We start from the raw sequence: 21,966 nt of genomic DNA, 5'->3' as shown, positions 1-21,966 counted from the left end.
TAGCAACGATTAATGAACTCTTCTTTTCTAACACTTAATTGTAGTGATTAGCTTTTCATGAATAAATAACTATTTAATCCATCCAGTACAAGAGCTTCTATGTAACCTCTAGAACCGCTAGAAATACCTTTATCATCTTAAAATAGAAAAAGAAATTTGGATAATGAAATATAATTGAAGATAGAAAAAAAGACAATGGTCACAGCTGGAACATACTTGACCATAAATCTGCTCAATCAGCGCTAAACTACGGTATCAACAATAATCTAATTGGGTTTTCAATTGAACAAATTTGAAACTCTACATACATGGTTGCATTCGATATTTGCAGTTACAAGTCTTGTTCTTTCTTGAAGGAGTCAGTCTTTAATTGAGGGAACATGTGGGTGTCTACTGACAGAATCAACAACATAACAGACCAGTGTCGTCTTAATGCTTTGGTTTCACAGGTCTATGGGGCCCAATTCTTATTTATGTATGTTATAGCTTGCTGCCAAATAAATACTGTAAGGCACAGTGTAATGATTTTCGCAGGTTCCTCTAATGCTGCGAAAACGGCCCCAATTGGTACCTATCACTGGAGCTACCACAAAGATCAAAGGAAAGACATTTCTTGCTTGGTTGCCTCAGTTGTAAATATTTGTAGCTCGCCTCTGAAAGCAGTAGTGTCTTAGCTTATTTTACATTAAGATGGAAACTCTTAGCAAGTCTACACGTCAGTGAAGTTTCAATAACCGACTGAAACCATTAAATATTCTTATGCAATTACTACCCTTAGGAATGGTAAGTACATCACTTCCCGTCCCCTCTTTAAAATACTGGGTCTTTGAATCTATTAAACTAGAAATCGGTAATACATACGTTTTAACTGTTTCTTCTTTTTTGGGATAGATATTGATTTCCTTGGTCAAGATACAATATCTCATAATTAATACGAATCGACATGACAGAATGAAGGGGGAATTTAAAGAAATGGCTCTTTTGATGTTCTCTATTGAGAAGTTTAGAGAAATTTATCAATTAACTACCGAAGGGAATGGCGCCATTATAGTTTGAAGACTTACTGAATAACCCCAGAATGAATCGATAATAATAAAAATAATGTACCCAAAAAGCTTCACCACGGATTTCTTCTTCACAGGAATTGTAAGAGAGACTGTTTTATTTAAATATTCCTTTGGAACAACACTGTCGGTTGTGACTGACATATTCACCTCAAGATCTTTTGGTATCGGCATCCTGCAAATTATACAAAACAACAATAAAAATGTTGATGTTTACATGAAAATATCAACTTTAATAGTTAACTCAAGATTTAAATAGATATGCAGATCTTGTAGAAATAGTTAAACTCTGGTTGGCTCTCGTATGGCTACTTTTTATCTGATCAGAAGAGATGAACAATGCCTCAGCACAAAAAAGTTGATTCTGTTTACCTCCGTCTAAAGAAATGGTTAATATAAAGCATTGGCTTTGTAACGAGAGCAAATTAATAGCAATCTTGGCAAAACTCCTTTAATAAGAATTGATCACAAAACCAGGGGCTAGTCATATGTTAAACATTTATTTAGTTTAAAAGTCCTGGCTCACTACCATCAGAGCTAAAAGCTTGTTTTACGCGATCCTTTTTTGTTAAAGTCGCTCATTTATTTGACATTGTATGTTATTAGTATTTATGATATAGACTTTGGGAGGCAAAATTGATTCGGTTATGATTTGAATTCCAGTTCATCAGAATTGACTACCTCATAACTTATGGCCATTTATAAATATTAAATTCTATGGATAATAGTTACAGTTTTAAATTAACATATTGTAATTTTTTGTGCTGAAAACATTCTGTCCTACCAGATCCCGAGATTTAATCCTCAGTTCTTATCTGTATATTTCACATATTGCCTTAGTGTGTGATATTAGATTAAGAATGGGAGGTGCTTTCTTTATTCGGTAGTATCTGCCTAGATTGAGTCCCGGTGTGAGTAGTCATAGCTGACCTCTTTAAATGCGTGTTGCTTGCATGCGATCGCCTTTAGATTAATTCAGACTGAACACAGCTCAACCCTCTAATACTTCAGACCTCATATATATATATATATATATATATATATATATATATATATAGAGAGAGAGAGAGAGAGAGAGAGAGAGAGAGAGAGAGAGAGAGAGAGAGAGAGCACAGTCCAGCACATTGTTTTTGATTTGAATTAAAGATTTATCAATAGCAAATTCACAACTACTTTCGTATCTATTTAAAATGCTTTGATTTATATAAGAAAGTTACAAGCTTCTTTTCTCTACTTACCAATTGGCTATGAATGTGAGCAGGAACGAGATGGTGCTCTTCTCTCTCATTGGATATCCGAGGAAACATGTTAGTTTGTATTGGTTACTCTCGATGGAACACGTTACGTTATTGATACCGTTGTTATGTTTCTTTACTGTCACGTACTCTAGCCAGGATGGGAAATTTATATGAGCTTTTGTGTTGTATGCATGTTCATTAACGTTTTCAACTTTCGCAACAATTTCAATATATTTTCTTTCTCCGCTCAAAAGCAAATTTGAAGAAGGGCTCGTGAGCTCCAGATTGAAGTGGGTATTGCAAATCTCGTCCGTCCCACATAATAAATCGAATTTCATCTGAGAAATAGAGCACATTATATCACGAAGATTATCAATAAAATGATTTAAAAAACAAAACAAAGAAGCATTTAATTTTTTTAAAAAGTAGCATATCGTCGGATTATAATTCTAAATTGTACTTAAAAATCAGAGGAAATCTGTGATGAAGTAAGTTAAATAGCCAAACTCTTGCTTCATTAATGTTTAACTAATAATAACAAAAAGCGTTTAGCTGCAAACGCCTAACTACAAATCGTATATAATCAACCATCATAACTGGAGAGCCCTAGCGAAATAATAGCACAATCTTTTTCAAATCATGATTGACCGTTGCAATGAAGATACATTTAGTTGATACATTCAATGACGAGTTGGCCACGAATAGAAAGGTCGATTAAAGATGACCTTGGACTGAACAACAAAAGTCAAACCTGAAGAGGAACTCATTAGATAATGTAGCTCAGGAAACATTAAGCCTTAAAAAAGTCGAGATGGTCACGACTGAAATACTTTTCATCATAGGTCTACTCAGTCAGGGAATGAACAACAACAACAACCACACTGGCTGATATGTTCAAGAACTTGAACACATACGAATACCATGTTTCCTATAAGCTAACCTTGCCAGTTTCTCGCAAGTGGTTGTTACCGGTTAGATTTGCAGTGTCTGGGTAGTCTCTCTCTCTCTCTCACTTCCTCAACCATCCCTCCATTGACACACCGGAACATTGGGGAAGTGAGAGAGAGAGAGAGAGAGAGAGAGAGAGAGAGAGAGAGAGAGAGAGAGAGAGAGAGAGAGACTGAGAGGGAGAGAGACTGAAAGGGAGAGAGACTGAGAGGGAGAGAGAAGGAGAGAGGCTGCGCACGCATTCAGCTGGTATTCATTTTTAGTTGAGTAAATTGGAGCAACGTGACATGATATGCATCGCGCAGGGACACAGTGCGTCACCTGGTCTAAGAATCGAGCGTAAGCCTAGCACTATAGACCACCAGGTCCCTTCATGTTTTATAACCAATCATTTATTGTATGCTTAACAGTGTTTTCTTTCCTTTCAGGAAACCTGGTAACACACACACAAGCGCGCATACACATGCGCGCGCACACATACATATATGCATATGAGCGTCATTTGAACAATGTCGTCAGAATAGTACAAATGATGTAGTGCTGACAGCGACATTAGAGAGAATAAAGTTTGAGCTTTTTAAGGCGATCCTAATAACCAAGGCCTATTATGCCATTTATGCTTTTGTAATCGTCCCCTAGGCTGCTTTTCAGAATGTTCTGCAACAGAAAGCGTTTAGCTGCAAATGCCTAACTACAAATTGCATATAATCAACCATCATAACTGGCGAGCCCTAGGTGGGGATCATATTTAGTCTGATATTCATAACCTGATAACTCGAGTTTGAAATGAATCTTTTGTGCCACAAGAATGGATAAATGACATTCTAATCTCTGTATGCAAGGGTAAGGGCTCAAAAGCAGTGTGTGGTAATTGTAGAGGGATAACTCTCCTGGCACATACCGGGAAGATACTTTAAGGATCATGTTAGATCGTCTTGTTGAGACACATGTCTACATGTGATTCCTGAAGAACAGTGTGGTTTCAGACCTGAGCGAGGAACAGTGGATATGATATTTTCTGTGACGCAGGATCAAGAGAAATGCTTTTAGAGGAACAAATGCCACTATACCAGGTCTTGATAGACTTAACTAATGCATTTGACATGGTAAACAGGGAGGCACTGTGGATTGTTTTGTGTAAACTTTGTTGCCCTACACATTTGTAGGAACTACACAGAAACATGAAAGCTCAGATAGTCTTTAATGGTGAGCTATCTCATGAATTTTTGGTGGACAACGGTGTCAAACAGGGAGATATTCCTGTCCCTACACTTTTCTCTATTTTTGTTTTTTTTGCTGCATTGTTTTGGTATGCTTTCAAGGATTGCAACAGAGGAATTAGAATCAGATTTCAGATTTCGGACATCTGGTCGTATTTTATTTTTAATTTGACCCGGTTTAACAGCAAAGCAAAGACTTTCAAAATACTTGTTAGAGAATTACTTTATGCTGATGATGCTGATTTGTTGGCACACTCAGAAGGAGATATGCAACATTTAATGGACAGATTTTCCGCTACGTGTGTACATTTCGGACTCACAATTAATCTAGGGAAAACCAAAGTAATGTTTACTCTCGTCCCAGGACAAACATATTCTGAACCAAACATTTTTGTGAATGGAATGAGGTTAGAAGTCGTTGACACCTTTGTTTACCTAGGAAGCACACTGTCAAGAAATAGTAGTCTTGATGCAGAGATATACTATCAAATAGGGAAGGGAATTTTTGCATTTTGAAAGCTCGAAAAGCGAGTGTGGGTTGTTAGAGGTATTTCCCCGCAGACAAAAATCAGTGTCTATAAAGCGTGTGTATTGTCTGCATTTCTTTATTCAAGTGAGACATGGACCACTTACAAGCATCATATAAAAATGCTGGAGAGATTTCATAAAAAGTGCCTCAGACGTATCTTAGGAGTCAAGTGGGAATGTTTCATACCAGATACAGAGGTTTTGCGCATGGCAAGTTGCAGCTCAATTGAACAACATGTTATCCTGGCTCAAATGAGATGGACTGAACATGTTATTAGAATAAAAGACGAGCATTTGCCAAAGCGTCTTTTTTATGGTGAGCTCAACTCTGGTAAGCGACAAGAACATAATCCGAGGAAAAGGTATAAAGACTGTGTGAAGGAAAACTTGAAGAAACTAGATATGAACAAAAGTGATTGGGAAAATGATGTTCTAGCTCGGAACAAGTGGAGAGGTGCTTGTTAGGACTGGTTGCAATGCCTGGGAGGAAAAATTGATTCAGCACTCTGAACTTAAAAGGGCCTGTCGCAAAGGAACAATTGGAACTGTAATCAACAGTGAACATTGGATATGTATTATATGTGATCGTGTTCTGTTGTCAAAAGCAGGATACGTGAATAATATGAAGTCACATGAAAATCGTAATGCCCAGATAGGGAATGATCTTGGACACCAACCGTCTCTTACGACTTGTAAGACAATATCTGTACTTAAAAAACATATGCGAGTTCACAAAAACATTCCTTCAGAATCAAATTCCAAAGGGCAAAGACACAGAAGTAACTTAAATAATACTTGTCACTTGTTTTAAACTCTGTCAGTCAGCAGGTGGTGCTAAAAGCCATCTAAGGGCTCATCAACGGAGTGATTGTGCTGTGTGATATAGGGTGTGGTGGGTGTGTTGATGGGACGGCTATCATCTGTCAAGATGAAGCAATCGTCATATGTATTTATATATATATTTTATATATATATATATATATATATATATATATATATATATATATATATATATATATATACATATATGTATATGTGTATAAATATATATGTGTATGTATTTATACATATTCATGTATATCTTACTTATTAAAACTGAAGATGTGTGTGTGTGTGTATCGGTATATCCTCATTTTGCGCCAAAACGGCTTGACCGATTTTTCTTAAACTTCACACGCACATTGCTTATGTGTCTGCGGAAGTTTTAAGTATAAATTGATTTCGAAAAAATGTTCAGGTAAACGGGGGATTATTTTAAGCTTCCAAGGGAAATAACCCATTCCCTCCTTCGTAAATTATTTGGTAAAAATAAAATTGAATATACTTATTTCTTAGTATTTGAACTATTTTAGTTATTTTCTCAATTTATCCAGTACGAGGCTTAAACAAGTTAATAGTATTCTCCTAAACAACAGATCCACTTATTTCAGTTAGTGACTTATTCACGAATATACCAACTCTAGCGCTGCGGAGGGTAATATTCTCTGGGAACGCACAAAAGCTTTTTTCACAGTTAATTACTTTGAATTGTTATTATCTCATATCTGATTAGCCTGCTGTTACATAACATGTATCACGATTTTAGTATACATACCTTATTAGTATTTCCTCTTATGTTCCATATACTCTGGGAATATATTAAAGCCCTTTTCGGGGCTACTTTCTTTGAATTCTTATTTTAGGGTAATTAATTTAATGCTATTACATAACTGACTTCACAATTTGGGTATTCATAACTTACTGAGAATTCCTAAAAACAAGATCCTTTGTAAGACAGTTCGGTATTCTCAATAAATACAGAAAAACCGTTTTAAGGGCTGCATACTTTGTATTTTTGTTACTGGATTAGCGAAACAATTATGAGAATGGAATCAAGGGATAAGCCCGCTTTTCCCAGGAATTACCGGGCATATCACCTGGTATATATATATATATATATATATATACATATATATATATATATATATATATATATATATATATATATATATATATATATATATATATATATATATATATATATATATATATATATATATATATATATATATATATATATATATATGCTTTCGGTGCAAATGGTTTTGTTATATGGTGCCGTATTTTACAATTCTGTAAATAATAATAATGGTATTTTTAGATAAGCTTAAAGTTTATGCCGTTCACCGTACAATGACTAAGGAAAATAGTCTAATAACGAGGCATATAAGCACTCGACAGAAAAAAGAAGGCTTTCCTATCCGCGTGTGAAGGTAACACACTTAGTCATGTTAACAAAAGGATGTGGGTTCGCGTCCCACGCGGATGGGAAAGCCTTCTTTTTTCTGTCGAGGGCTTATATGCCCCGTTATTAGACTATTTTCGTTAGTCATTGTACGGTGAACGGCATAAGCTTTAAGCTTATATAAAAATACCATTATTATTATTTACAGGATTGTAAAATACGGCACCGATTAATAAAGCTATTCGCACCGAAAGCATATATATATATATATATATATATATATATATATATGCTTACTATAGCCTCAGGCTGACCAAAACCTTGTGAGTGGATTTCGTACTCGGAAACTGAAAGAACACTGTCGTATATATGTGTATGCCTGTGTTTGTATCCACACCATTGCTTGACAACTGATGTTGCTGTGTTTACATTCCTGTAACTTAGCGGTTTCGTAAAAGACACTGACAGAATGAGTACTAGGCTTACAAAGAATAAATCCTGTGGTTGATTTCTTCGACCAACGGCGGTGCTCCAGCATGGCATCAGTCACATGACTGAAACAAGTAAAGCAATAAAAAGCTATGCCATTTCAATCCCGAGTAAGGTCGGGTATCTCTGCTAGTATGCATTATTTATTCGTTAGGACGTTGAAATAGAAGCACATGCACTTTTCAACTCAAGGCACAAGGCCCGAAAGTTTTGGAGAGGGGGACAGTCGATTAGATCGACCCCAGTACGCAACTGGTACTTAATTTATCAACCCGAAAGGATGAATGGCAAAGTCTACCTCGGCGGAATTTGAATTCAGAACGTTGCGGTAGACGAAATACCGCTAAGCATTTAAAAAGAAGCACATATAAAAGACATTTTGCAGTTAGTTCTGTAGAATTGTTTCCTGCTGATATTTCAATTAGTCATAAATTAAATTAAATTTAAATGTTATAGTAGTAAGATCATAAATATTATTTCTTCAGTAAACTACAGCATTTAGAAAGCTAATAGCAGAGACTTCAGTTCGAATTTGATTCTTGTTTTAAACCATTTAATTTCATTTGTGTAACTAATGCTTTCAAGAAGTACTTCAAATTGTTACATGCCTTATGATGTCGTGATTTTTGAGAAAAAATAAATCAATGAACTGGCATTCCGATATTTGTAATTTTGCATTCGATTAAAGAAGGCCTAGTCGTAATGCAAAATGTGATCAAGTTAATTATATATTTTTTTTGTTTGGTTATCTCCGATTCCTGACCTAAGCATTTAAGATATTATCAATAACTAGTGATGTGAGATCTTTAAGATTTATTCAGTTGCTCATGTATACATCCATATACGTCCATAATTCAATACATACATAGTAGGGTGCACTGAGTATTTGTAAACATATATATACATATGCGTATACACATATTTATTACACGCGCGCGCACACACAATCACACACATACATGTTACATATAATATTTTGCATATAGCAAGCACCGTAGGACAGTATCTTCATCAGCTTTTGGCTCCAAATCCCAACGCTTCGGCACTTTCTGTCAATATCTTTCTCTTCAGAGACGCTGAGAAACTGGGATGCTACGAGGGAATATCCAGATTCTTACGGTCCTCATGATAGTACGCTTGTTAGCTCTTGTCATTTATGCAGCCACCTTACCAAACCAGAGGAAGATGCAATCACCCCAAAATTATTTTGTTTGAATATTTGCCGAGGATTTACTTTCTAGCCTCAGCTGTGGTGTCTGTCTGACATAACTACTAAATCCGTGTAGTCTTCTCTGTTTCCCATTCACTTAAGAATCACTGCTCTGCTATTCTCCCTAAGTCCAATGCCATACAGATAGAACATTGTGGATCTTGATAAAGCTCACTACATCCCATCTCTCCAGAAAATACTGTACATTGCCGTCCTCACACTACATGCTTCCATGAGTCACTCATATTTTAAGCACTTACTCTCATACACCCGCTCCATATTACCTTTCCGAGGCAATGTTTCAGGAAATTTTTTTTTTCATATTAGACCTTGTCATAAAGCTGGGACGTTTCTTCTTCTCACCAACCGTTCTTTTCCTCATTTTTCTCTCATTTTTCTTTCTGTTGTCTTTCTTATATAAAATAACAGACTACAACTTGGTGTATATTTCCGTGTATATTTTCTTCTTATTGATGCATCATTACATTGATACGTTCTTAACTTAGTTCCACTGCCACTGCTTCAGCGAGGGGTAGCCTTCACATCAGAGTTTGACCAGAGATAACAACATATTGTGCACTTATCTCAGGAGGAATCATGACCTGGTTGCTCCAGGAACTGCTCTGCAATATCTTGGCTGCCTCCCTTGATCTCCATCCACTGGCAGATTTCGCATGTCATGATGCTTCGCCTGCTCTTGTTATTTTGGTTAGGTATCCATTTGTTTCTACTCGTTCCGGTCCAGTAAATCTGCTTCGCATAGCTCCGATTACCTCTTTCCCTTCCAAGATAATTTCTTCCAATTTAAAGGCTTTTCTCCGAACTCTATTTTCTTCCCGTTCATAACTTAGGCTAGAAACTCGAACAAAGGGATCCACAGAATCCCTCAACATCAGAGTTTGAGGGCAGCAATGATAAAAACAATAGAACTTTTGCAATAGCATTATATAACAGAATTCCTGTAAAACATAGCGCGAGATAAATGACCCTTTGTCGGGACTGGCTAGCACAATTCTCCATTTTTTTTTACTCTTGTCAAATGCTATCTCATGCTCTTTAATGGTCATAAGCACCTCGGAAAAAGGTCTTACTCATACCCCCATGTATGAACTTGCCAAACAGCAAAGTGCCTCTTGATATTTTTGGAACTTTATGCACATGTCAATAGCAATTCTTTAGCCATCACAAAAGAGAGAGTGGAAATGGTACATCCCACTTTAATAACAAACTCTAGTACCTGCCAGTTGATCATAAATTCATTGGAAGTAAATTGCTTCATACACTCTAAATTGCAAAACCAAAGCCCTTCGTATCAGCGTGTGAGAAACAGACACATTCATTTGCCAAGCCAGGCGACCGGGCGGTTCTTCCTTTTAACGTGCTTCTTTAAACACCTGATCGTCTCAGCGTGAAAAGGGTAGATTTGGAATCGAAGAATACCAGTTTTCAAGTTACAGCCGTTATTACCAGTAACAACGGATGACATTCAATCTTTACTGGAATTACTTTAAACATACTGTACACACAAATATTTTGTACACTATTCTCATGGATATTTTCCTTTCTACTGAATTTTTATTTAAAAGATATTGTTAAAATACATTTCATGGGGAAAATTATTACGAAAGAAGTTCATGACTTCAAAAGGGCTGAGAAGTATTAAAATACTTGTTACATGTTAACTTGTTAAAGGAAAATACTCACCGTTGCGCTTAGATTTCCACTCTTTAGAAGCGGGCACAAGATACACCATGCACCATAGCCATTATTTGGAAGATGGTAATCAAGGTGAAACCTTATTGGCTTCAGCGAATTAATCTTATTCTGCGAAAATAAGATTAAGAAAAAAAAAAAAAAATAATAATAATAATAATAATAATAATAATAATAATAATAATAATAATAATAATATCGCAGAGATTGAGTAAACACCTGGAAGATAACAACCTGTTTCCAGAAGAGCAGAAGGCATGCTGCAAGGGCTCATACGGCTGTAAAGATCAATTAATGATCAATAAAGCCATAACTGAAGACAACCGCAGAAAGAAGAAAGGCTTCAGTATGGCCTGGATCGACTACCAAAAGGCTTTTGATAGTGTTCCCCACACGTGGATCCTCGAAACACTAGCCATAAACAAGGTGGCACCAATAACTATAAAATACATAAGACACTCTATGAATAAATGGCAGACAGTGCTACAGCTCCGAACAAAAAAGGGACTCGTGAAAATCAAAGTCATCCCCATTAGAAGAGGAATATTCCAGGGAGACACGCTCTCTTCACTCCTGTTCTGCATGGCACTCGCACCTTTATCTGACTTGCTAAATAGAACTGGATGCGGATACAAATGTTACGGTAAAGCAATCAGCCACCTTTTATATATGGATGACTTAAAACTATGCGCTACGAATGACAAGATAAACAGCTGGAAACACTACTACAGACAGTACATGGATTTACCAAAGAAATAGATATGAAATTTGGGTTAGAAAAATATGTCAAAGCAACCCTGAAAAGAGGAAAACTAGTTAAGAGTAGCAACATCACACTAGATAAAGCCAATGAAATAAGAGAATTAGACCAAAGCCAGACATACAAATATTTAGGAATCAATGAACTAGATAGGATACAACACACACAAATGAAAGAGAAAATGAAGAAAGAATACTATAGACGAGTTAGATCAATACTGAAATCAGAGCTCAACGATAAAAACAAGATAATAGGTATTAACACTTTAGCCTTCCCAGTTATATGTTACAGCTACAATATCCTTAACTGGACACTAAATGAACTAATGAAAATAGACAGGAAAACAAGAAAAATAATGACAGGATCTACGATGCACCACCCAAAATCTGACATAGAAAGGCTATATATACAACGTACAGAAGGTGGTAGGGGTCTTATACAGCTGGAGAACTATTATAAAATAAACCATAGGACTGCAAAAATACCTACTCCAGAAGCAAGGGAAACTAATACAAATAGCCACAAAACACGAGCAAAACAAAAAACTGTTTTCAGTATTTAAGGAAGCTGACAAATACAAACAAGAAATCATACTACCTAATACATATGAAGATGAAGAAGAAGAAGAAGAAGAAGAAGAAGAAGAAGAAGAAGAAGAAGAAGAAGAAGAAGAAGAAGAAGAAGAAGAAGAAGAAGAAGAAGAAACAACAACAAAAGCTATAAAACAAATGAAATCCAAACTAAAACTAGAACAACAACGGACCATGATAAAACAATGGCAAGAAAAGCCCCTACATGGTAAATACTGGGCCAAACTACATGCAAAAGAAATAGACAGAGAAAAATCCCAGCAATGGCTGAGAAGCTCAGGACTCAAAGCAGAGACTGAAGGATTTTTAATTGCTGCACAAGACCAAAGCCTCCCCACCAGAAATTACCAAAAACATATAATGAAAAGAAACATAACAAGTAACTGCAGAATATGTGGCGATGGACAAGAAACAATAAATCATATTATCTCTGGCTGCCCAGTCCTGGCTAAGAAGGAATATATTCACAGACATGACAGAGCTGGGACCTACATACACTGGAAGCTATGCCAACACTGGAATAACAACAGAAAAAAGATGGTATAGGTGCACGCCAGAAAAGGTCACAGAAAACGAGAAAGCGACCATACTCTGGGATATGCCAATACACACAGATAGAGAAATTAAGGCCAAAAGGCCAGATATTGTTGTCAGAGCTCATGAAGGAAAAAAATGCTTTCTAATTGATGTATCAATACCAGCAGATTTGTGCCTGTAATTCAAAGGGCCAGCCTTGTCACACTGTCACGCTGAATATCCCCGAGAACTACGTTAAAGGTACACGTGTCTGTGGAGTGCTCAGCCACTTGCACGTTAATTTCACGAGCAGGCTGTTCCGTTGATCGGATCAACTGGAACCCTCGACGTCGTGAGCGACGGAGTGCCAACAACAACCAACAGATGACAACGTTTCTCTAAAAGAAAGGGAGAAACTTTCAAAATACAAAGACCTGGAAATAGAGGTAACTCGAATGTGGAATCTAAAAACAGAAACAATTCCTATCATAGTGGGTGCCTTAGGTATGATAAAAAAAATATTCAGACAAATACATAACAAAAACACCAGGACTTACAAATATATATAACGTACAGAAAATTGCACTACTGGGCACTGCACACATCCTACGCAAAATACTTTCAATACAGTAACCATAAGAGCATCACAGCAAACCACAGTACATACCCAAGGCACACAGAGCTGCGCTCGGTAGTGAAGTAAAAGCACGCTATAAAAATAAAACTACTGAATAATAATAATAATAATAATAATAATAATAATAATAATAATAATAATAATAATAATAATAATAATAATAATAATACTAAAAGGCCTGAAATTTAGGGAGAGAGCACTCGTCGATTACATCGACTCTAGTGTTTCACTGGTACTTAATGTATCGACCCGAAAGGATAAAAAGCAAAGTCGACCTCGGCGCAATTTGAACTCAGAACGTAGCGACGAATAATAATAATAATAATAATAATAATAATAATAATAATAATAATAATAATAATAATAATAATCCATTTTATTATAGGCACAGGGTCCAAAATTTGGGGGAGGTGGATAGTAGATTACATCGACCCATTACTCAACTGGTACTTAATTTATCGACCCCGAAAGGATGAAAGGCAACTTCGACCTCAGTGGAATTTGAATTTAGAATGTAAAGAAAGACGAAACGTTGCTAAGCATTTTGTCTGGCGTCCAAACGATTCTGCCAGTTCACCGCTTTTACCAGCTCGCACACCTGAGTTCATGCATAATAACCAGGTTGAACAGCAAGATAGAAGTGCGGTAACTGTTGTTGCAAAGAAGGTAAAATCAATGGCAAAGAAAACAAGCGTATGAACAATTGGCTGATAGGTGGGAACAAAAACCTCTGCATGGCAAATATATCACCCGTAGCAAACAAGCTGATGTAGACCAGAAGCACACCCATCAGTGGCTACGAATCTCAGGGCTAAAAGCAGAGAGCGACGGTTTCATCTTAGTTGCTCAAGATCAGAACATATTGACCCGAAATTACCAAGTGAATGTAATGAAAAATAGAGTAGACCCGAAATGCCGATACTGCAACGATGAAATTGAAACGATGAACCATCTAATCTCTGGATGTAAAGTTTTAGCACCTATAGATTGTCAATCAAGTCATGGCGGAGTAGGGCCAATATTTACACTGGTTAATATGTCGGCATTATAAAATCAAAACTGCTGACAAATGGTATAAGCACCACCCTGAGGCTGTAACTGAGAGAAAAAATATAACGATTCTTTGTGAATTTCCACAACTTACTGACAGAACCATCAAAACTAATAAACCGGATATTGTTACGAAAGATCAAAATAATAAAGTCTGTTTATTGATCGACATGAGCATTCCTTGTGATCATAATATCTCAGCAAAAGAATTTGACAAACTCAGAAAATATAAAGATTTGCTTATTAAAATCGAAAAGATGTGGTATTTAAAGATTGTTACACTAGAATAATCCCTGGCTTATCATCCATGCAAGAAACGGAATCCACTGACAAAATGCAAGATTAGAAAAGTTATGAATAAGCAGTAGCCAGATTTATATGACAAACTATGCATTCAGAACCATAATATATTATATTTTCTAAATGTTCGGAATCATAACACATTTTCTAAATACAAAAATATGGAATTATATCTCGATGAACTAAAAGATTTCGTTTTAGCTTTTGAGATTTCGTTTTTTACATTAACGATGCAGTGAAATAGCTTTCACCGGGTATTATATCTTGCACGGTTCAATGAAGGAATCTCTACGTAATGGTTCGATCTGCTAGAAATAGCAGCCAAATGTCCGTTAAATCACACCCTACCGTCTTAAGAAGGTGATATCTAAGACTAAATTGGATAATTAGTGGTATTGAATGCACAATGTATGAAAAACTGACGGGTCGGTCAAAGCTCGAATGTCTTTGATCATAGGCCTGCTAAATATGAATTGACCTGCGGCTTAGCAACAACAACTTTGATATTTTAACTATTTGTTATAAACTCGAGTACCTTTACAGTCGAAGAGGGATTGCTTCATAACATACTAACTGGCTCTCCGAAGATGAAGTATTTTGTGGGAAGGCAATTATTCATTAAAAGTTGCGATACATTTTATTCTGGTTCTTAAAAACCACACTTCTATGTTGAGTTAAGGGATTTAACTAGACACATATAGCAAGTCAATTGTCCTAACATTCTCAACGCGAATTTAATACAATAACACAATGTTCTTAAAGCACAACAAATCTCCATTTTAAAACAATACCATTTTTGACGTACCTTTATGTAGATTTGGTAAACTTTCTGGAAAAAAACCCCCTTGATTACTTCTAAACTGGTGTGTTCTTTCTGGTTATTCTCCAAATAGGCTCGTTTTCTACTCGCAGGTTCTCCAATATCCACTTTTAAATTTGTATTCATAACTAAAGAGAAAAATATTTCATCATATATTTGTAGATAGTTTTTCTTTCCTTCTTAGGCAATATTGTATTCAATTTATTGTTCGTGAATTAAGATCATGAGACTCATCAAGTAAACAAAAACATATTTACATCCAGGACGGAAAGAGAATACCTCTTTCGTTGACGTACCACTATTATTCTGTTTCAAGTAACCACAAGTGGAATAAACGGGTTAAGCCGATTGCATCGACCCCAGTACTCAACTGGTATATATCTTATCAACTCCGAAAGTATGAAAGGTAAAGTCCACCTCAGTAGAATTTGAACTCAGAACGTGAAATGCTGCAAACGACTTTGCCAGCTCGCAGAAGCAGAATATAATCGCTTCAAAAGACTCGAAAGTTTTAGTTATTTTATTAAGCTTGTAGGGTGAAAGAAGCAAAATCAGTTACAGGAATTCGAATGAAAAATTAAAAAACTAAATATGGTGAAAGCACTCCATCTATGATTTTTGCCAACTCAATATCCCTAACAGATATTGAAAATAATAACACGTTTAAACATAAAATGCTAAAAAGATTTTTAATGAAACTAATTGTAAACTAGGTCCGAATTACTAGATTTCACACATAAGGAAACATTACAGAAAAATAAACCTTACAGTATAGATAAATAAAACTAACAAACAAACAAGCATGGTATCATTAGGACGTGACATTGTGACAGCAAAGCAATGAAGGTGATTCCATTTGAATAATTTCTCCAAAATCCTACTGGATTAAATAAAATAAGGCTTTACATTAATTTCTATTGAAGAGTTTGTTTGAAGAAAGAATACCAAAACCTACCGGAAAATTATGAGTGACTGTAAAACAAGGAGGACATATATTCAAGAAGTTCAGAAATAAAATTTCGGCAGATATACTGAAATGCTACAGCACATTGTTGGCAGTTGACTGTCAGATGTTATATTATTTATTATGGCAGGAACGGGTGTATCTTTACCGTCCGTCAGTGGAGTGCTAGCATTACATTAAATAATACCAGTAATATAAAAAGAATATTAGCAAACATAAAATCGATTATATCCACTTATTTTTTACCTAATAAAAAATTCTTTGCGCGGTTAAAATTGGAAGATTATTTAATTTATCTTTCTCACTTTCGAGTTTAACTTTTTTTTACTGAGCCATTTTAAACTTTATCATTCAAATAGTCTGCAATAATATACTGGGAACAGTTTTATCGTTCATATACGCCATTCTTAGAAAATATGAAATTTAAATCTTGTGGAAAGAAAATACTACTATTCATACTTGATATATTCATAAAAGGGATTTTGACTAGAAATCTAAACCAATCTGTAGCTATTTTTAACTGGATGCAAGTCAGATTTATGCCAAATAATTTTTTCCAAAAAATAAGAAGGAGTTTTTTTTTTTTAGCGTTTACTTTGATGATCCATCGGATTTGAATGTTTCTTTGACAAAGAATAAAATAAAAAGAAAAGCAATCTCAACAAGCTCACCTAAATCCTGATTTCCGCCGCTAAATAACATGAAAAGTGTAACATTTACTATTATGTCCTCATTTGTCTGCCAAATCGGATCCAAAAAGGATTGCAGTATTTGTGGTTTAGCTACCAGAGTCGCTAATAGTTTGATGACTGGCCGGCTTAGAAGTACGACAGCTCGATCCGAAAGGTAAGCTCCAACAGCAATATCTAGTTCAGGTGATTTGAGTTGCAAAATACAGAAAAGTTAGTTTAAATAAATTTTTCTTGCAAACATTATTGAACATGATAAAAATTACTGGAAAAATTATAAAGTTGAGTTAGAATTAGTACTTATGATTTAAAGAAACATCGAATACCATGCTTGCTTATTGTAAACACACTATCTATACTAAATACAAATAGAATATAACTTAATTCAATAAAAATAAGTAATACGGTTGTAGATCGCTATTGGTGATGATTGCAGAAGTGGAGTATAATCGCTTCAAAACACTCAAAAGTTTGACTTGTTTTATTAAGCTATTGTGGGATGAAAAAAAGCAAAGTCGGTCACAACAAAATTCGTATGAAGATTATGGCTGTCTTCGTAGTTATTCAACTACCGCCCTTTAGAAATTTCTTTAAAGGTTTAAGTGTACATAGTCAAGAACGGTAATTGCAGTGTTTTTGCTTTTTCTTCTAGGTTTGTCTGCTTTTTGCGAATGACAATGACACTCCCAGAGAACTGGAACTGTTTTACACCTGAAAGAACAGGTGAATACAAGTGCGAGTTTTGGTTTCTGCAGTGCCTGACTGAAAAATGTTAAGTAAATATACAACTCTTAATGTTTCAGTGTGACCTTGTTTCTCTTGGAGTCTTCTCTCCCAGTTCTTGGCTCTAACGAGATCCGATAGAAATAGTTTGATGACTGGCCGGCTTTGAAGTACGACAGCTCGATCCGAAAGGTAAGCTCCAACAACAATATCTAGTTCAGGTGATCTGAGTGGCCAAATCCCTGAAACCTAACATACTTGCACATCTATGAAAAATAGAGCCCATTAATTGTCTTATTACATTCTACATGCGATTTAGAAGTGGATTGCAAGTTTTAATACTTCAGCCTTTTCTTCAACGATATGAGTAAAATGTAGTTGATATCATTTTCTTTTATCTGATGTATCATAGTGAAAACTACGAGATGCTTTCTTTCTATTTTTTTCTATTTGCAAGAACTTCCTTGTGTCATATCTCGTTATTGCCGTTCTGATCTTCCACCAAGCTTTCTTTTTCTTTCTTTAAAGACACTCAATAAATAAAAGCTCGTTGGATTTCAGACTTTCTATCCATTCATTTAATTTGTGTTTAAGCAAATAGTAATTAGGTTTTCATCTTGAACTTAGTAAATTTTCTGTCGTGTTCATCCATATCAAGTCCACGCATTTTCTTATAATGACAAGGAAACTAGTTGAAACAAATCTGTGCTGTGAATGTCTCAAACACAATTCCAACTAAAAGGAGAATGCATAATAAACGGTGCAATGTTACATTTCTAAATTTACACTTTTCTCGCTGATTATATCAGTTAGCTGTAGTAAATAACGTGTTATCTATGTGCATGTTGTAAAGAGTTATACAAATGGGGACACTCAGTGAGACTGATCAAATTCAAACTACATTGTGGTAACCGCGTCGACATGTTATCCATTTGATCTTAAGAGTATTTCGAGAAGTTGGCAAGATCTTTTAGCAATGTTTGGGTAAGTTAGTGACGCATAAAAAACTAGAGTGACATAAGCAGTAAAAACTTTGCCGTATTTCCAACCTATGTAACATACACAATAATAACACATTTCTTACCTGGGTATCCATTCTCATCAATATCTACGGAGCGGGAAAAAGATATTCCAAAAGATCTGATCTTGTTATTTATTTTAGTACCTTCAATTTTTTGTGAGGGTGTTTTCTTAAGTTTGTTTTCGTTCCCGTTAAATAAATAGATACAACCGATGCCATCGTTTTCGTAAGGAGCTCCAACTAGGACATCTGGAAAATAAACATTGCGACATTGTTTTACAATACGTTACCAGTGTGTCTTTGAGCAAACTACGTCCAATTATTTACTTGTTCATTATAAGGCAGTATATGTACTGAATGTTTATTAACACGAAAAGAACTCCCCAAAAGCAACAACCACAAAATAACACCATTTTTAATAAGTTAGATACAACAAATCTGTGAAGGAGCCTTTATAGGTCGTTCAGTCAGCGAGAAATTCATCAAACCTCATTCAAATGACCACCTTAGAAAAGGATATGTTGGATAATGTGTCAAGGACTCCTTGCATATATGAAAAAGATAGGATAGCCACAATTCGAATGTCTTTGATTAGGGCTTACTTGAGGTTAAACATCAACAACTTATATCCATTGTTGAGTAGCGTTAGGTATTAACAGTAAAAAAAAAAACTCATCGAGAAAATCCAGTTTGAAAAAAGCCGGATTTCAATCGACCAGTGAAATGAATGTTGTTCTTCGTAGGATCTTTTGAAAGGTCGAAATATAAGCAATTCCTTTCCATTTCTGTCCCTTTCAACTGTTCTTCGTTTGTTCTTTTATTCCTTATTTCCTTCCTCAGAGTTGAAACAATTACCAAAGTAAAGTGTCGTTCATAGTTGCAAACGACAGGGTTACTGCATAATTTCATTTTGATCCCAAATTTTAAAACTAAAGATGGGAAGTTGTAATGAATTTCTGCGTTTAATAACAGACTCTTCTTTATTAAAGGGAGAGAGTAATCGATCACTTCACTCACTGTATATTACTGGTAATATTTTCGTCGATCTCGATGTGTTAACTATTAAACATAAATGTATATTATTATTATTATTATTATTATTTAAGTTGCATACTTATGAGATAGTACCAAGTACTAGATTCTTCAATATTCACACTCAATAGAATCTATTAAGTCTATTGAAGGCTTAAACCATTTTTTGCCGCACCACTAGCTTACAGGGCTAAAGACACTGTCTTTCAAGTGGCGTCATCGTAAAAACAGAGATAGATACAAGTACATGCACATACATACAAATATACATGCACATACATACATACAAACATACAAACATACATACATACACACATACACTCACACATACATATGTACGTCCGTCCGTCCGTCCGTACGTACATAAATACATACATACATACATACATACATACATACATAACATGAACTTCTATACGGCTTTGATTTACCAATTTTGTTCAAAACGTATGGTCGGTCATGAGGCTACAGAAGAAAACACCTGCCCAAGATGCCATTCAGTGGGATCGAAACAGATCAACCGTCTTTAGTAAATTATTCAAAAGTGTTTATTCAACATGTCTTATACGGTTTTGTATCATTGCACCAACTCAATAGAAACCTTAAGTTGTTGGAATAAAACCTAAAGCAAAGAGAATTGGATACCTCGCTTTTAGTCACTTGATCATAGTAGCTTGCATAATGTGGAATGAAGACGTTCAGCGTATTCCTTTGCTCAGCAGCAAAATTAACTACACACATACACACACACACACACACACACACACACTTTCTCTTTCTCCATCTATCTATCTATCTATCTATCTATCTATCTATCTATCTATCTATCTATCTATCTATCTATCTATCTATCTATCTTACACAGATACACAATTAAAACTTAACGGCAACAAAACAAATACACACGAATAAGTCGGTAGAAATTATACAAATAAATATATTTACTGTGCGAAGCATTTCAAATGTAAAATGATAAAGCAGTTCGAGAAGTTTACTTGAACTCTTCTCTGAAAGACAGTTGCAAAATTCTAACATGTGTGACCAGAAAATCAATGAAAATGTTAGCTTTTTCAACGACTGCTATTATTGGCTTCTCTTAGACACAAGCGCACACACACACACACACACACACACACACACACACACATACACACACACACACACACACATATACACACACACACACGCGCGTTTATACACACGCGCGTTTATACACACGCGTGCGCGCTTACACTTTTTATGTACACAAAAATGAGACGTTAGTAGCCTGTGCAAATATAACTGATTCTAACCGAGATGAGGGTAAGATCTAACAGTTACAATAGATCAACTTGTTTGGGAAATGTGACTGAATTCTGTATTAAAAATCATATTTGAAGTAATATACCTTTGATAAAGTCCAATAATAGACCCGTTTTTTCATGAATATCTATTTTATTTTTCGTCTATGCAACCTTCCGTTTTCTAAATGCTCTACTCAGTGCAGATTATGCAGCCTGGAGAGGGCCATGAATTTACTCCTTTCCCGCGAGAAGCACGCCATAATACATCTATAGATCTAGTCTAGTGGTGATCTGCCCTTGGACAGTTCCAGCGCATGCAGATCTTCTCCAGCACACTCTATAAGATCTGGAAGAGCCCGTACCCTCCCCTGCTTCCGTTAAGTAGATCATTAGAATTTTGGCCATTCATGGCTAGACTTGGAATGAATACTGGAATGGTTTCCCGTTGCCTTCTCTAGGTAGGTGGAATTTGAACTTAGAATGTAAAGAACCGGAAGATATATTGTAAAGCACCTCTGCCGACACTCCAACGATTCTGCCACTATCCCACCCACAAATGAAGTGTTTTGCTCAAGAACACAACGCGCCGCCCGCTCCAGGAGTCGAACACACAATCTAACAATATTGTGTGCCACACTCTAGCCACTAGTTCATGCGCCTTCACACATTTGTAAATATCAATCCTCAAAGTATAGCTGGGAACCGATTGTCACCGCATTCCCCACTTTAGCTACACTAGTGTCAACAATATTCTTCTTACGAGGGGGTGCTGAAAAGTTCCTGGCTTTGAGGGTGTCGCGAAAGGCCTGGTTGGAGGCCCAACCTTCCGAGTTCTGTTACAGAGCTTAGTAAAACTGAAGCACCGCTGCAATAAGTGTGTGAATCTGAGAGGGAAATATGTAGAATCATAATTAACTGATCCTCTTGTATTTTCTTTGTTGGGCTTC

General features: G+C 35.8%; 1 protein-coding gene across 8 annotated transcripts in view; it reads right to left on the bottom strand.

Annotated features, from left to right (window-relative positions):
• Positions 1–21,966, bottom strand: part of LOC106871077 (integrin alpha-4) — a 206,025-nt gene that overhangs the window by 37,497 nt on the left and 146,562 nt on the right. For all 8 annotated transcript variants that reach the window (XM_089355249.1, XM_089355233.1, XM_089355240.1 and 5 more), the window contains exons 12-17: positions 18,768–18,953; positions 16,943–17,137; positions 15,293–15,435; positions 10,626–10,745; positions 2,303–2,640; positions 1,108–1,239 (exon numbers count right to left, since the gene is read on the bottom strand). In XM_089355249.1, the coding sequence (XP_089211375.1) occupies positions 1,108–1,239; positions 2,303–2,640; positions 10,626–10,745; positions 15,293–15,435; positions 16,943–17,137; positions 18,768–18,953 (1,114 nt within the window). The remainder of the gene's footprint in view (positions 1–1,107; positions 1,240–2,302; positions 2,641–10,625; positions 10,746–15,292; positions 15,436–16,942; positions 17,138–18,767; positions 18,954–21,966) is intronic.

Source organism: Octopus bimaculoides, chromosome 1 (genome assembly GCF_046866305.1).
Source record: "Octopus bimaculoides isolate indiv1 chromosome 1, ASM4686630v1, whole genome shotgun sequence".
Classification (NCBI taxonomy): Eukaryota; Metazoa; Mollusca; class Cephalopoda; order Octopoda; family Octopodidae; genus Octopus; species Octopus bimaculoides.
Note: the sequence above shows the minus strand (reverse complement) of the source record. Positions and strands in the feature narration are given on the sequence as shown.